The following is a 17,533-nucleotide window of genomic DNA, read 5'->3' as shown; positions in this document are numbered from 1 at the left end:
TCAAACTGGGATACGAGGCTCAGCTGTGCAAAGTGCAGTCTCCCTGCAATGAAGTGACACACAAGGCATTAAAGCACAATTACTTTTCCACCTCTTCCTACTGAGATTCAAAATTAAATAATGCAGTGATTAAAAATTATGAATAGATCAGCAGAGCTGACAACTAATCAATCCAGCAAATAAGGGAAAATGCTTTGACATTTAAAAGAACAGTTAGTAACAACAGGAACTACAAGTGACATTTAACTATCCATTAATGGCACAGAAGTTTGAAACCAGGAAGACAAGTCAGTGTTAGTAGCTAGGGTAAAGATTTAAGAGGAGGTACAAAAGTTTGGAAGCCAGCTTTACATCTGCATAAACGACCTGAACTTCTATCTGTGAGCCACTGGGCCACCTGGGGGTTGGGTGTGAGTGTCTTATGGCTCTCACCTTCCTTCTCCACCTTTCCTGCTCTGCCACCTCTAGGCTCATGGTCCTTGCTCAATTTTAGCCTGCCTCTCACTGGAAAAATTCCAGACCTGCCCTACTTCTAGCAGAAAGAGTCCTGCAAGCACTCAGTTGTGGCTGCAATGTCAGCTTAACCAGAGACCTAAGCCACACCAAATAACGGAGCATAAAAAAGTTCCTGTGCCATTAACAGTCCCTGTTCTGTCACAGGGCAATCCCATCCCATCCCACAGTTCTCCCATCACTTCATCAGTTGCAGGACCTTGCTTCAACATGCTTTAAACCCCCTAGGTCAAGATGGAAAATAACAATGCCTTCAGGGAAAAAAGTAATATGAGTCAAAATAGTTGCCAATTTTATGAAAAATAATAGATCAGTTACTGTGGCAACAAGTTCACCTGAAAGTGAAGCTTGTGTAGATGTACAGCTTAACAGGAGGCCTTGGCAGTAGCAAACTAAAAAACAACTTCACCTATGCTGTCAGACAGGGCCTGCTGTTCCCTAATTCCTCCAGGAATTCCTTCCTTCACTCCTACAGCCTCCATGAACAAAACAGCAGCTAGTCTTGCATGAAGGATCAACCATTCCAAGATTTATCTTCTCTCAAACTAGAATACGCTTCCGTGTCCAGACAAAATCCTCCTTCAGCATAAGGGTAGTGAGGCTCGCTGGACATGTGCTGCCATCTCTTCAAATACAGTTAATCTCACACACATGAAGAAGAGTTAAGACCTGCAGTGTCAGCTATGCACAGAAGTGAAAGAGTAACTATTTACAGACTCTCCACAGAATATTGTGGATATCTGCCTTATCTCCTAAGTTTATATTCTTTACGAGATCATGCTTATATAGTAAACTGCAGCTCTGCTTTTCACTCTCTAAGACTGTTAAGAAATAAATGAAGCACCTGAGACATCTGACTGGCTGGATTTCTGGCTGGTCATCTCTCTAAAGACTCCTCAGTATGTATGCTGATACTGGTTAATCTCTTTAAATCATATTATCATATGTCAAGATTGTCCCCTAATTGTTTTGTAGCAATGACACCATGGAGACAACATACAGATAAAAAAATTCACCTCTCTAATCGTTATTTCTTAGTCACTCTCCGTCTAATTATGAACTTTACTGATTCCATTCAGTTACAGCCTGAGTCATTCAATTTCTTGCTGTAGCATCCATTACTGGCCATGGTACCTGCTCACTTATCTCCCTGGTTAGCTTTGTGTGCTGAAATCCAAACAGTCTTTGATAAATCCCACTGATTTTTTAGCCGTAAGAATTGCAAACCTGGGAGGCCAAGTTGGTACAATTTGCTCTGCATTGCCCCTGTTCAAGCAACACTACAGCTCATGCCTGCATTAATCCTCTCATGCAGCACAACACAAAATGAATGGAGTATGTAATGAGAAGTGGTTGTTTTCAAAGATCAGTCAGGAGTTCTGTATTTTTAGATTTCACTTAATTGACATGCTCTGTAGTTCACTACAAAAGTCTCATAAAGTTGAGCGCATTTTTATCCCCACGTAGATGATAACATGATTTGCAATAAAACCTAATTGCCATCAATTACTCTGGCAATACTTTAAAGAGCTCCTTGAAACACTAGATAACATTTGCAGCAGCTTTAGAGCAAGTCAGTCTCAAATTCTAAACTTGTTTCCTTCTTATTCCAGTATTCATTTAACAATCAGAAATCAGTCAGCTGTTTCATACTTTTAGAGCAGAATGTTTAAACAAGAATGTTGCTTCATAAACGCTAAATTGGAAATTGCTTTTGGAGCAGTAAAGGAGCAGGCAATTCTGTTACTGACAAGCACTACTAACTGAAGAAAAAAAAAAAAACCCAGTACGTGTAATTCAAACACATTTCACAGTTGAGAGATCTCCATGTTACATTTCCAAGCAGAGAAATACAGAAGAGAAAGACTTTAAAAATGTTTCTTACTTCTTTAGATGGTCTCTGTATTTGAAAGACCATGAATTTAGGACAAAAAGAAAAATATAATGCAGTTCACAGGAATTTCTTTTCTTTCACAACCTGACTAAATGAGATGAGACAAAAGAAAGGAATGCTTCAAGGACAAGGACCTTGTAGTACTGACCTGTTACCAAACACTGCACTGAGCTCATCCAAAACATTGTTGAGCTTCACCTGGAGCTCTTTGAGATGGTCACTTGCTTCTGCATCCAACTGTGGATTAAAAAGAGAGCATTTAGTTTGAACCCAGAGGGCAGTCCACTGTCCTTTACAGTGCTTCTCTTCACTGTCGAGGCTACACTTAATAAGCAGGTGAACTATCCCCGCTGGACTCTGCCAGGTAGGATGCTGTCATCCACTGCCTGCTGCTGCTGATACACAGACTGTGAAGTCATCAGCAGATACTTGCCTAAAAAGCAGCAAGTAATTTCCCCAGGCTCCTACACCTTTCAATATCCTTCCTGATGTTTGTAAAGTTGAGGAAGAAGGAGAATGTGAACTCCCTGTGGGCCAAGAGTGTATTTAGGCTGAGAACACATCAAGTACTCTGCTTTACCCTGGGCTCACAGGTCATTTCACCCCTCTGAGTCCAGAAGGACACAGGGCTTTTCAGACTGGTTGTTACTACTCGTGCATTTCTTCATGCATGATCTTGAAAGAAGCTATTTCACCTTCCACCCTGCTGTCAAGTATTTCAACTGAAGTTTGACCCAGTCACTGCTCTCAGAAGGTTGGGGCCCAGCTGGAGCTGTTGTGCACTTTTGTTGATCATTTTTGGAAAGTAAAATCTCAGCTACTGGTATTGAGCAAACGTAGCTCTACTCTCACATGGAACCAGACAGCTTTTTGTATACAAGTGCTCAGAGGAAAATAAAAAACAAGTTCCCCAAGCAGTACATGAATGTTTTTGACACCTTGGCAGGTTCTGTAAGGAAGTGCTTCCTCCATTCTTACCAGTCCAAAGCCACCTGTTTTAAATTAAACATAATTTACAGTATCTTGTGTTCCAGCTGCCGTCATCCCTTCAGCCTCAAAAGAGCTACTTCTGAGCAACATATCTGTGTGTACACATAGCCACACATGATGAATGCTTTGGGATAATTTGCTCATAAAAAGTAACTTGTAAAACAGATTTGCCTGTGTATGCAGACAGGTAAGACGTTTGTAAAACTTCCTCTAAGGCAGAGCACCTCTTTAGGAATGTAATGAGCCAGGTATCAGTACTGTGGTAAAAAATCAGTTTAGATTTTTATGGTATATCCATCTATACAGGATTTGAACACAACAGGAGTTCCCACCTCTAAAACCAGTGCTGAAGCCCTCTTCATATTGCTTCAGCATCTGTCAGAGAACACCAAGCCTTAGGGGATTTGGAATCTGATCAACTCATTTTTGTGTTGTAAGCTGGCATGGAAAATTGACTCTATTACGCATTTGAACCTGTGCTAATGAAACTTCTGGATCAGAATTTTAAAAGTAATTAAAGTAAGAACCAACAACCAAGCAAATGATGATTACCTAGGCCTTGTAACTTTAGGCATTGCTGCCTCCGATTATTTTCCCTTATTAAAGTAAATTTCTTTTCCTATTATCTTTGTAACACTCTTGCTCTGTGACGGCAGAAGGAAGCTAATGTCATGCCAGTCAACATTCATTCTAGCCAAGCTTGTGGGTAACAAAATAAAAACAGCATTTGGTGGTGGTGGTTTCTCTTGCCCCTACATTAATCCTTCCCTCCTACTGAGTAAAGGCACAATGAGTCACAAGCTGCCTGATTTGCTCTCTACTATTAATGGCACTAAATTGCCCTCTGATTTCAGCCATTTCTGACAGATTTGAGGTAGGACCAGTTCATGATTCATCAAAACATTTCAACCAACTGCTTTTCTAGACAGGAAAAAAAGAAACCAGAAGAATTTGGCACAAGACAATTATTCTTCACCATTTACTTCTACTTCATGATAAGCTATCAGATGCACAGCTTAGAGGATGTTTGAGGTCAGGATCAATGACTTGTTGCCCTGGTTCATGAACTGTGCAATCCATGATTTATTTTATTGTGAGACGGCCCGGAGAGCTCACTGGCTACGTCTAAGCTTTTCCTCACTGTTGTATTTTACTGCAAACTGATGTTCCTCATAGCAGATGCATTCCTGTCCCAGTACTGCAAGAAGAGACAGCTGACACAAGGCTTTGCCAAGGGGATGAGCTCCATTATCTGTGGTAAAGAACTCTCACTCCGTCAGAACATCAGCTCACATCTCTCTGGGTACAACTAGCAAGACAGATTTAACTCTGAGATGCCCAGCCTCATCCTCAGGAGGCCAAACCCTGGTGGTAAGCATTCTGGTTCAGCATCCACGAACTCCCCTCTCCTGGTAGAAGACCTTTTGTTTTCCGACCAACTGCTACTAGGGAACAAGGACTCCACATAAAACATTACTGATGGTTAATGCTTAGGCATTGGCCTGGTTTGGCTCAAAAGGAAAGTTTGGGGAATTATCTGAGTGTAATATAAGTTCAATAGGAAGGTGCTGGTAGGTGTGTGCTGCTGTTTCCCACACATAAATCACATGTCAGTTACAGAGTACTGCAGCATGTGGTATTAACTGCAAACTTGGCCAATGTGGTGAAGCACTGATAAGAGTGCTCTAATGAACCCACAATGGTGTTGCTGTTGCTGCTCAGTCAATGAATTTTAAGCACATCAGCTATCACTGATAGCAGGAAATGCTACTTGAAACTGCATGATGAATCTGGCTGGTATAGCAGAAAACAGGATTAGGCAGCTGGGTCACTGCCACATGTCACATCCACACCATTTCCCTCAGCAGGTTTATGATCTCCATTTGCTGGGTGTATGAGAGATAATTCAGAGGAAGAATGAAAAGTTCTCTGTGCAAAACACGGGACAGTAGCGACAGTGGCCTCTGATGTCTGAGCAAATGTTTCAATTCCAGTGGAAATAATGTCTAGAACAGCCGCAGTTCTGTGCCTGAGGCTAAATGTGTGATGCTGAAAACTGAGGTGCAAAGAGGGAAAAGTTAACCCTGTATTTAAATTTCAAGGGAGAAATCAAGTCTCTGTTAATTTTCTGAAAATATTCGGGACTTGGCTTTTGAGAGAATCTGGGCCTCAAAGTCTCATCTGAACCTCAGGGCTGGAACTTCAAGTCCTCTGCTAATCTGAATGGTGGTGTTTATACCGAAGTGCTATCAACTTGAATTTAGGATGATCTTCTCCTCCTTTCCTCATGCATGAAACAGAACCTCTGAGCCTAAGAATTGCAGTGACTGGGTTCCAAGTTTTCTAGGAGACGTAATTAGCTCTTCTTTGGTTTCCATACACACTGGTGAAGCGTGAGTGGCCAGAACTGGAAGGCTCCTCTGTAGGTGGTGTAGGTGGGGAGACATGACTCTTGCTTCCTAGAAAGCTGAAGATATTAATCAATTCTATAAAAGGCAGAGACTCTATGAAATCATCAGATTTCATCAACTGATTTGGCTTATGAGTCGCTAAAGAGTTATGCTCTGCTAACATATTTTAGCTTTAGCAAGTTATGGAGTTCATCTGACTCTCGCTTGAAGCTGCTGATTTTTGTTCTGCCTCCCTCCACCAGCCCCCGGGAGCTCTCAAGATCCAGCACCCCTTTAGGGATGTGCACTGAATTTTCAGGTATCTCCCGACTTTCCTATAGGGTTCAAGAGTAGGAAACATGGAGCCCTGAATCCAAACAATAGCTGCCAACTTCTCAAATACTAGGGTGGCCTTAGCTGTGGCATTTGGGATGCTAAAGAGGAGCAAACACTAGATATCACAAATCCTTTGAGAATATTCCTATTTAAGTCTTGGCTGTTTCTAGGCTGTCTTGAAATTTGTTATTCAGGTGGCCAACTTAGGATTTAAAATGTGGGCTAACCCTGGCTAAGCATTAAGAGGAGAGTTTCCCAAAGCTTTAATTGTGAAGATTAGCTTGAAACCAAAGGCATGAAAATGGTGTGATGACAATATGCTGCTACTCAGTAGCTAATTCCTTGGGATCCCTAGGCAGTGCTTGTCTCTGATAATCACCTCACAAGCTTCCCTTTTTGGGGGAAAAAAAGGTGTAGAAATGCTTTAAACTAGTCTGTCACACTATATCTAGACTCCAGCAGTTCGCAATGCAGTATAGCACCTTAATTTCATTGCCATGAGTTCACTACTCATGGAAAGCTAAGCAAAATAATGGACTGGAGGCTGAAGTCTGCTGGAAAACAACAGAGGTAGGTAGAAAATGCAAGTCACGTTAGGTTTTATTAGGGAAAATATGAATAATTAAATAAACGGGGCCAAGTTCAGACAAACACTAGCACTAAATGTGTGTAGCCCATTCCAGCAGAGAGCTAAATTATAATCTCTGCTCTGCTGGTGTATTGGAGATGATTCAGAGGAATCAAAGGTTTCAAAAGGTATTCACACACCCAGTTTTTATCCAGGACTCACCCCCCAATTTCACTGTTCATTATGCTTTTAATGCCATCTGCCACTTCATAAACACCACCTTCCCAAAACATGCTTTAAGGATGTCTGAGAATGCTCCTGATCGTGATGAAGCTGTTTTGATCACATGAGATCAATACAGCTCAGAAAGGAAATTATAATTCCCAGAATTTATTTAAGGTACTTCTCTCTGTGTATGCACGTGTGTTTATGTATTTGTGTGTGTGTGTTTATGCATATATATGTGTATATATATATATTTGCCTCAACCCAAGGGAATCCCTACAAACAGAGCTCTCTAAAGCTGTGCTGCTGTCCTTATTGTTTCTGACTGGTAATGTTCACAGACCACACAATGTTGACACATTAAACCCAGAGATGCTGGGCAATTTTTGCCCTGTTTGGAGTAATACAGTTCAGAAAAGAATAAGAAAAGTGAGGGGAAAAGGTACCATAACTCACTGGGGGCAGTGGGTGGAGGAGAGAATAACGAAAGACACTATATCCAGGAGCCAAATCTCAATAAATAGTATTGGGCAAGCAGTTCTGTTCCTTATCATGCCACTACACTGCAGAGTGACCACAGGTGAGCTCTGTCTCATCATTTCCCTTGCTGCAAAAGGGAGTAAGTGACCTAAATTTCCCTAGGGGATGTCTTCTGGCAAAGAACACCATGTAGCAGCAGTATTTCAGAACTTTCCACAATTGTGCAGTGCTACAGCTACAGCTGCAGATGGAGATGGATCTGGAATCAGAAGCAAATGAAGCCACAAGCACACCATAACTGAAACGAGCCCCCAGGGTCTGCCTGCACATATGGCACAAGTAATACACCTGCCACAGGAACAATGGAATATTTGGTACCTGGATCTCAAGAACACCTTTGAGAACACAAGTTTAACAGTTCAGGACCAGGGCATACCACTAGTTTCTTACTCAAGAAAGTTCTTTTTTGAATAGACTAGTCAGGATAATGCTTACTTTTTTGCAAGGTAATGTGTCACAGACAGATGACCATAGAATAAATCTGCCACAGAAAGTAAGAACTGTCCTTCCTGAAGGAGGACAGAACCCACAGATGCATTTCCAGTAAGTTCTGTTGTCTCACCTATTGCTACCCAATTGTCTTGTTCAATCTGCAGCCAAGAAACTATTCAAACTAGGACGAGACCTTGTTTACTCTAGCATAACAGAGAACCTGGCAGTTGTCGAGTCAAGAAGCAGTGAACTACACAGTCACCAAGCGGGAAACCCCTGGGGACAGCAGATAATGCAGGCACCTAACACAACACGATTTATTTCTGGTGATCAGTGGCAGCCCTATGAAGTGCAATAAGCAGAACTTGAAAAGAAAATGGAAAAAAAAATCACTTCCAAAACCAGCTTCCTAATGTGTTTGCCACATTTCTTCCTGTTTTACTCCTCACTGATTGGGCTTCCCTCCCCTTCCAGTCTTTTGATTCCACAGTACAGTGGAAATAGTGGGTTCGTTACCCCATTTTTACCTTACACTTCATGTGGAAGGTTTTAAAGGGCAGAATGCAGAGAAGAGATTTAGTCTAGTGAAGGTAGCCAAAAACCTCAAGAAACACCTTTTTTCTCCATATATTTAATAGAGTATCAGGGGATAATTTTAAATATAGGGAAACCCTATTTAATGGCTACCACTATGGGAAATAGCAGTGAACTGATTCCTTAAGGGAAATTAAATGCACAGGCAGTAAACTTTTATAGGCCACTTCACAAACATTTCATCACAAGTTTATTTTCTCCCAAAAATGAGTATTTAGCTACTGCTGCAGGAAGCATGGAATGCTAGTTCTTGATGCAGGATTTAGAAATTAGGATTATTGAGGTGACATGTGAAAGAATGACAGCAGTTTTCCTTGCCTCATGGGACAAATCTATTTGTTGAGATTTTTGCCACTTCATAGAATTCTGCCACTGAGCACATGCAAGATTTAGAAAAGCAATACAGGAAAAAACTGAGCTGTCCATCAGCAAAGCTGACTTTCCTCTTGGCATACAGGTCATAGCACAGATTCTATCACAACACAACCAAAGAAAATGCACTTGAAAATAATTTTTCCTAACATCAGCATCAGCAGGCTTTTCTTCATCTTCCTGAATCTTGAAAAGCAATGAAAAAAGAAGAGAAAAAAAAGATACATATATTACATCAGAACAAAAGCAGTGACCTGGAGGAGTAAAATATTATTTCTGTAAAAACTACCATCTTGTAACAAATGGACACATCTGGATATCCCTCAAAACACAATTAGAGAACTCATTTGCATATCTGTAATGTATTAGATATTGGACATTTCATGCTAAAGGCACTATCCCCCATTTATATGGCATATAGAATGATTCGATGTCCACAGTACTGAGCCCTCCACTAGCCACGCCCATGGGAGCACAATAGCCAATCTTTTCTTTCCTTTTCTGTGCTACTCTGTGCTTCAAAACATTTGCTCCTGCATTTGATGATAGATTCATTTGGGAAGCCTTCAGTCGTGGCTGTCTCCCCACACTTAAGAGTTCTAGGTGTCACAAGGCTCTCCTCACGACTGCAGTCTCAAGAAACAATACGATGCAAACAACACAGCAACAGCAGTGCAGGAGGAATGAGGAGTAACACCCAGTCCCTAAGCTCTCTTACCTCTTTACCACCCATGGCTTCAAACATCTTCTCCAGCTGCACTCGCAGTTGTTGGATGTTGTTCATTAGGATGCAGGGCTGAAGGGACAAAAGCAGGTGACTGTTACTGCTCAGCATGTCAATACACTGTCACCAGTGGGAGACCTTGTGCCTCAGCAACTTTCCCCAAGTACCATCAGATCTGAGGGTTACACAGGAGGCCGGGCATGCACAGATTTCAGCACTCAAATATGGTCAATCCCCAGCTGCAGAATACCCAGATGAACAGAGCTCTCTAAGTACCAGACCTACAGAACAATCTGGGCCCACTTTTATTTTTTCAAATCACATAACACAGGCAGTGTGGAAGTTAATTTCAAGGGGACCTGACAGCCTCCAAATCCTGCATATGATCTTCAGGACCTGTTTTTATTTTTGGTCCAAGCCAGAATTCAAACTTCAAAAGCATCCAAATGATGACAAAACCAACACTGAAAATATTTACCTCATTACCATAGTCAGGTGCAATGTGAGACTGGTTTCATCAGGACAATTACATGATTCTTTGGGAAAAAGAGAAGCTCAGCATAACTCACCAGTTTCTCCTTGGAACAGTAGGACTCAAAGCTCTTGGAGAGTATGTCAGCATACTGCATCAGCACTTTCCCAATAGTCTGTGAAGACAAGATGTGAGCACTGTTACTTGTCCTCTATCACTGCTGAAGAAGTCCAGGAAGCAGAACAAAAAAATCATACTGTCTTACACCCCATTAAAAAAATATAAACATCTAGATGCTGAGGGTATTACCTTAGCAAACCTCCGATTGTAGTGGGCAACAATGACAGGGTCTGGGCACTCCAACTTCTTAATAATCTCAAAACTCTGGTTGAGCTGGGTGAACACATCCACCACTGAGCAAGAGAATAGAGCGTGCTCGGATGTTTGCTGGAACTAAAACAGAAGTACAAATACTCATTGTCAAATGGAAATATACCCACCCATGGATGTTTCCATCATCTGTTGCATTGAAGGCAGGGTTACTTTACCAAAACCTACATCTTCCACAGAATTAGTCAAAAACTCTTCAAAAGGCCTAGAGGAGATAAATAGCCTTTTTTGGTTGGATTATAAATTTACTGTCCTTCACAAACTATGATCATGACAAGCACCAGGGAAATGGTGTACTCAACACTACCATGATGTTGAGATCCTTAGTGCAATGCATGGTTTGCCTATCAGTAAATGAGGAAAGAAGGAGAGAGTAAAGAGCTATTTTATTTTTTTTTTTAAGATATAGCTATTGAACAGAACGTTGTATGAGTGTCACAGACTACAGTGCCAACAGTCACTGAATAACAAGAAAGCTCTTCTCTCCACTGGCAATACTCAGCAAATTCAGAGTAAGATTGGTCTGTCGGTGGATTAAGGTCACATTCTCACTGCATGACTAAGTACATGCAAAGTGCCTCAATTTTCAATTTCAATTACTTCTTCCAAATGGAGAGTGCTGAGAGAGCACCAAGCCACTGGCTGACAGATTAACAGCAGCAGAACAGACAAAAATGAATGATATGCACCTTGCTATTAAAAAGTTTTCTGTGACCTAAAAAATACTAAAATAAATGAGTTTCCCAGTTGTTTAGCAAGCAAAAAGGACCACATCCTCCATTTATAAGACAGATGAATTTATAGTGTTTGGTTCTGTGCACTGAATAATGTAACACCAAGTCATGCACTCAGAGTGACTTACATACCCCATCTTTTTTATCTCTCTCCAGAGCACCATGCAGGAAATCTAAGGAAACATCTTCATTTTCATCCAGCCACTGCATCACAAACTGCTCAAACCACCTACAGGAGAGCAAAGACAGCAAGTTACAGCAGGAAGAAGAGAACGCCAACCCCAGCAAGCTTTGTGAAACCTGTCAGATGTCTGAATGCTGCTGTCCATGTGTGCAGTCCAAGTTCCCAAATACACCTGCACCTCTACAGAAGCTGGGGCTGTACCATCACTCGGGCTGGTCCGAGCTGTTTTTGTCCTTCCTGTCTTTTTTCTTCTTGGTACCTTCCCCTTTATCCCCCCTTGAGAGCCACCTTTAACTTTGCGTCACCTCAAAGCACTTTGTAAATTTTTCCCCTTCCATCTGTGTGCCAGAGAGCACAAGTAAGATCTCCACACCCACAGGCACCTGCCCTGCTGCCCACTTGGGTGTACCAAATAAGCAATGTGAAAACAGGCACACTGAGAAGCAGCTTCAGTGATGGGATCTGACAGCTGGTCCCTCTGTCCTCTGCTCAGAGGGACACACACAGTACAAAAGGGGGGTTGTGTATTTTTGTTGCCTGTGTTTAAGCAGTGACATAGCATTTACAGCCTTATTTAAATGTCTGTCTATAGTTTGTTGCATGCAAGTGCCAACACAGCACAGCTGAAGCAAATCTTAATTTCAAATATTACTAAACAGCATTCACAAACAAAAGAAAGAAATGTCCACGTGTAATTTAGTCCATACAAAAGATTATTATATGAGCTTTACAGAGTACAGCCTTCTCTACACAGGCAGCTGTGTTCATAGAGATTGTGCTAATTGTGGGCTGAGTTTGCAAAGAACATGAAAGCATGTGCCAGACATGAGAGGGAGATCAAGAGCAAATTCACAGGCAGAGCACACTAGATAGCCTTAAATAATCTCTACACTTTGAAATAGAAAGCACATCAATGCTAATATTGGAAATTGTAACTGACACAGTGTTAAAATGCCAACAGCAACCTGTCTATGCACCCTATTTATTATAGACAGCAACAGTGGAACACTGTCACAGACATATGGACTTCCTGTATTCTGGAAGAATTCCTTTTGAATGGCACTTCAGGCTCCTAAAAGTCAGCATATGTTGAAGTCTGCTGCAAGTTTCTCAAGCTTTCAACATTTTCTTTTAAACTGTAATAGTGTATTTTAAACAGCTCAAGCCTTAGAAAGGAACTCAGGCAGTTTACAAGGAAGCAACTATACATCTTCCACCTGTTTCACAGTTCCCAGGCTGTGAGTTGCTGACTGTTTCACATGTCACAGGTCAATGTGCAGGGAAGATTACTTGTTTGTGCCAGAAGCCACGGTTTTCACTCTGAGAAGGAGCACAACTTCCTGATTATCATTCATCCTTAGAGTTATTGCACCACAATCACAAGAAAGGGCCATTTGCTGTTGAGAACACTGCCCATTTTTATGGATACCATATGTTGCTACACAAAATCAAGTGCCTAGGTATACCTAACTGTCTTGCCAAATTGTCTAAGCAAAGGTGGCAGAGAAAACAGTACTGCTGGGTCGGTGTATTTGCTCCTCCTCTCATAAAAAAAAGCATTACCTTCAGGAGGAGGTTTACTATGAATGTTGAATGAACCACTTAGACCAGGAAATTCTGCAAGTACATCTGCAAAGCCAGCCTCAATTTTCTCCTTTGGCTGACAAAAAATCCTGAGAGATGCAAGTAGTTTATAAATACTTCCAGTCCTTGTGTACATTCAGGGCCAAACTATGCTTTGAGCTGTAACACAAACCTAGAACTATCTTAGGCCAAATAACTCTTATAATATTTTACTATTAGGTCTTGGGCTGCTGAGCAAGTCAGGGGGACTCCAAGGACTATGAAGGCAACATATCCGGAACAACATGCAAAAGTATCTAGCACAGAAATGAATGAAAACAATCTGATTTTGTGCACAAATAAGTTCAAAATGTTGTTATATGGCAAATGTCTTCTCTCTTATCTGCTTCAATTATTGATTGGTCAGGAAGCAAAATCTGTAATGACTCATACACCAGCGGCTCATGGTGCTGTTTCAGAGACATTCTGTGCTCACTGGGGTCAGCACAGCCTGGCTCCAGATAGCGCAGCCAAACTCTCCAAGCAGGGTCTGCACAGAATACACTTCAGTCCTGCCTGCTGGCAAAGGCAGCTGTGCTTCAGAACTAAATATAAGTTCACCTCTATTGGCTGCACAACAGTGAAGTAACACAAAAGGCTACCGTTTCAGCTTGGCCATGAGCCTGGCTCCCTCAGGGTCACACTGCAGGTAAATTAATCTTGCTCATTTGCTGTGGTTATCTAAGGAACAATCTCTGTGCCTTGGCAAAAGCTGAGGCAAGAAGGTAGGAAGGGTCCCAATGAGTAAAAGAATAAATATTGTGTTTGATGAAGAGAGCCAGAATAAGTTGACACAATCTCAAAGGAAGAAGTATCTTCCCCCACCAGAGAGAAGGTAGGCTCCAGTACAGCTACAATGCTACCTGCATGCTAAGATCAGTACTTAAACAAAGCATAGAAGACATATTTACACACCTAAAATGCTGGGGTTTTTCAGGAACTGACACTTCACAGCTTTTAGCTGGCAGGGAGGAAGTTTTGAAGATTCACTCCCAGTTACACAGCTACTTCCATTTCTGAAAATGCTTCTGAGTTTCAGAAACTAAAGGGAGTATAAAAACTTCAATACTCTGGACCCTGCACTTTGTTTAATCATATCTCAAGGCTACCAGGAACATGGTTTCTCAGAGTTTATAAACTGGAAAAGTGAATTTCTGCCTTTTGTCTGACAAGTAGACAGCCCAACCATTCTCTGGACAGCGGCACTTTAGTTTCATCTGAGGAGTTTACCAATGTGCACACCTGATGTGTTGACTCCTTTTTTAAGTAAGTTTTGGGGCTAAAAATACTTGTGATAAAACAAATCAAAGGACAATTTATATCAAGGAGATATTTTGTGACAGGTGAAGGTTACGGTTAAGATAAACATCACCCATGTCTGACAATGTGGCTAATGTACTGAAATACAAGGATGAAGTAATAAAGCCAGTGGCTGCAAATGCACATGAGCACTGAAGCTCTATCGTGAAGGCCAGCAGAGCATAACAGACTGCAGAACAAAAAAGAGCATCATTATCCTGATTACACAGGAGAAAAAGAGAGATTAAGAATATCTGATGGCCTGCATGAGACTGCCCTAACTCAGAGGCACAGCAAAGAAAATGGGGCTTCTGAGACTGTGACTCTAGCACCCTGCTCACTGAGTTTATGCCTCTTCCTGACCTGATTTCTTAATCAGGCCCATAGCCCACACTGAGCAATTACACCCAACTGTCTCATGTCTGATTAGTATGCAGCTAGCACCAGGCTTGAGGGACAGCATGCACAATAGCATGGCAAGACAATTCCAACTGCCAAACTAGAAACACAGTCCAGGAAAAATGTGCTTGTCAACAGGGGCAAAGTGCTGCATTTAGACAGCACGTTACAGTCATGTACAGGGTAGGAACAGCGGTGTGGTGGGACACAATGCCTGCACTGGCCCACTGGGAGCATCATCAGTCAGCAATATCTCTGAATAAAAGAAAAAAAAAAGCTTGCTGTCAATACAGCACATGGGAGCAGCAGTACTGCCTGCAAGGCAATGCATGGCAAGGTCTACATAAAACATCAATATTTAAGGCCAAGTGTTACGTTCAGACACAAATTGTCTGGAAAGAGGTGAGTAAACCTCACTTAGAAGGAAAGCGAGGAACAAACAAGAATCAGCAGAAGGCCATAAAGAAGCATGAGCAAAACATTTTACTCTCATAAAGCAGGAACAATTTATTCTCTGTGTGGAGCCTATAACAAGCTCAAACTGAAGCAAGAAAGATTTGGAGGGAGTGAAAAGAAGAGTGTGTGTTAAATCCCCAAAACCCAGTGGAGGAGTAACAGTGAAGCACAGGATAAAAGGAATTGTCGAGCAAACATCACTGAAAGTTTGTCAAAACCCTTTAAAGCACTGCTAAGACCCAGGATACCTGCTGTTGCATGAGGCAAGGGTGGGACTCTAGCTACAGCATTATTTCCAGGTTGCTCAGACAATCTTATGATCTCATACACCTTCTCACAATCTTTTGGAATCATACACCTTCTCCAGGTCTAAAACCTATTGTTGCTCTTTTTAAGTTAGAAGTTTCAAACAACTGCTTAGAGCTCAAGAGCAACAGCTTATCTGATGCTTCCAATAAGCCATCCAGTCTTACTACGAAAGAGAAAACATTATCTTTACTTACAAATTCTGTTGTGTGTGTGTACCTGTGACATCCATGTACATTATATATGCATAAAACATATCTGTAGGCACACATCTTCTGTTCAAGAAAACTGCCCACGCTGCAGGCACAGAGTAGCCTAGAGTCTCTCTACGCCATTGCTAAGCTTTGGAAATATTGGGAAATATTGTACAATAATGGACTGAGTTGGGTGAGGGGCAGTGGCACAGAAGACCACAGGGCACAAACATGCACGTAAGAAATGATGTATCTTGAAGGCAGCCACAGGGGAACCAAATGGCCATCCTACTGTCAAGGTAACAAAAGGAAGCTGGTAGTGGGGATTTATTGCAGGAGACATAAAACACTCACGCTGGATATTCAGGCACTTTTCCCTTGAAGGCAGGCAGATCACGAACGTATTCGTTGTACAGCCACTTCACTTTGAAGTGTAAATTCATATAGTCTGCACTTTTACACAGTCTGTGTTTCTCATGCTCTGTAAGGAAGGGAAAAAAAAGCAGTTAGATCTGAATTCACCATTGTCACCACACCAGGCATGGGAAGGACTTATGAGGCACATATGCAGAATGCAAGGGTGTTAAGGATGAAGTGTCTATAGAGCCACAAAATCTACACAACATAGGATTTTGGCAGCAGGCAGGAGTTCTTGGAGGTTGAGACCATTTGGGCTCTGGAGTTTTTTTCTGTAGCTCTAATTAATACTTCCATTTGTTGAACTTTCTTTGTTGTCAAAGCAATAAAAACAGAGCGATCTCTTATGGCTTTTTCATTTAACATATCACAGTGGAGACTCCATCTTTGCAGGGGAAAAATTATGGTGAGCAAATCTGTTCGTTCTTGGATATAAACAAAGGCAATATCAATATGTTACATTACATCCCCTATGAGAAAGGAGTAGAAAGCACCAAGAGTTTGACAGTGTGACTCAAGCAAGATCAAACGGGCTACACAGGAACTGGAGCCTTTTCTGCTCCCATCTGGAGAAGTTAGTATTTCTCTTCCACAAAGCAGGGTCTGCTGCTGAGCCTCTTCCTTCCTGCCAGGTTTCCTTATGTTTTTGTACCCAGGCAATGCTGGGAAAATGCAGTTTGTCCCTGTATAATGCTCATACCTCCACAACACAACCCTTCCCACACACCTACACCACTAAAGCACTGGCCATAATCAGAGCGACGTTTCTGCAGAGATCTCTGCAGACCACTCCTCCCCTTCCTTATCAGGAGAAATGTACAGTCCATGCCTTCACTTGCAAGGCCCTTCACAGCCTACCTCCACAGTACCATCTTTCAGCAATTGACTCCCACCCCTGATCAGCCCACAATTATGTATTTTAAATACTTGCTAAATTCTCTCAAAAGCAGCTCAACGCTTTCTCCCAAGCCACCCCTCATGTGCTTACACAGGCAGATCCTTCTACTGCACTGTATTTCTTCAAAATCTTCCTTGAAGAGATTAAAATTAATTCCTTTTTCGTGATATGAGGGCTCATCAGCTGGCTTTTGCCTGCACTGTTACCCTGCATCATCAGGTGATCAATTCTGCACTGCTGCTCCCCAGTGCCTCCTGTCTGTGTCCATCTCTCCTCTGCCAAGCTTCACAGCAGGAATACACTCTGTGCCAAGCTTCTTTGTTCACTCTAGCACCACAGCAAGGTGCTAGTCCATGACTACAATGTGAGATATTATACTAAAACTTACATGATTTTGGCTTAGACTCAGGTTTTTATCCCAGTATTTGACTTTAGACTCTTCTTTCTACCTTTAACGTGAAAACCTCATCACTGCTATAACCTTCCAAGGGCATCCTTGCTCATGTGCAGACAGGTTTCAGCTATGTTAAAAAGTAGGAGTATTTTTCTCAGCTTTGAATGGCTTATTAAGTGATAGGCATGC

At 41.8% G+C, this 17,533-nt stretch overlaps 1 protein-coding gene across 3 annotated transcripts in view; it reads right to left on the bottom strand.

Annotated features, from left to right (window-relative positions):
* Nucleotides 1-17,533, bottom strand: part of UNC13B (unc-13 homolog B) — a 207,018-nt gene that overhangs the window by 24,648 nt on the left and 164,837 nt on the right. For all 3 annotated transcript variants that reach the window (XM_063421947.1, XM_063421948.1, XM_063421949.1), the window contains 6 exons: nt 15,990-16,116; nt 11,307-11,403; nt 10,360-10,503; nt 10,148-10,225; nt 9,573-9,650; nt 2,556-2,644 (listed from right to left, as the gene is read on the bottom strand). In XM_063421947.1, coding sequence (XP_063278017.1) covers nt 2,556-2,644; nt 9,573-9,650; nt 10,148-10,225; nt 10,360-10,503; nt 11,307-11,403; nt 15,990-16,116 — 613 coding nt within the window. The remainder of the gene's footprint in view (nt 1-2,555; nt 2,645-9,572; nt 9,651-10,147; nt 10,226-10,359; nt 10,504-11,306; nt 11,404-15,989; nt 16,117-17,533) is intronic.

This window comes from Prinia subflava, chromosome Z (genome assembly GCF_021018805.1).
Source record: "Prinia subflava isolate CZ2003 ecotype Zambia chromosome Z, Cam_Psub_1.2, whole genome shotgun sequence".
NCBI classification, from domain to species: domain Eukaryota; kingdom Metazoa; phylum Chordata; class Aves; order Passeriformes; family Cisticolidae; genus Prinia; species Prinia subflava.
This window is presented reverse-complemented; position numbering and strand designations above follow the sequence as displayed.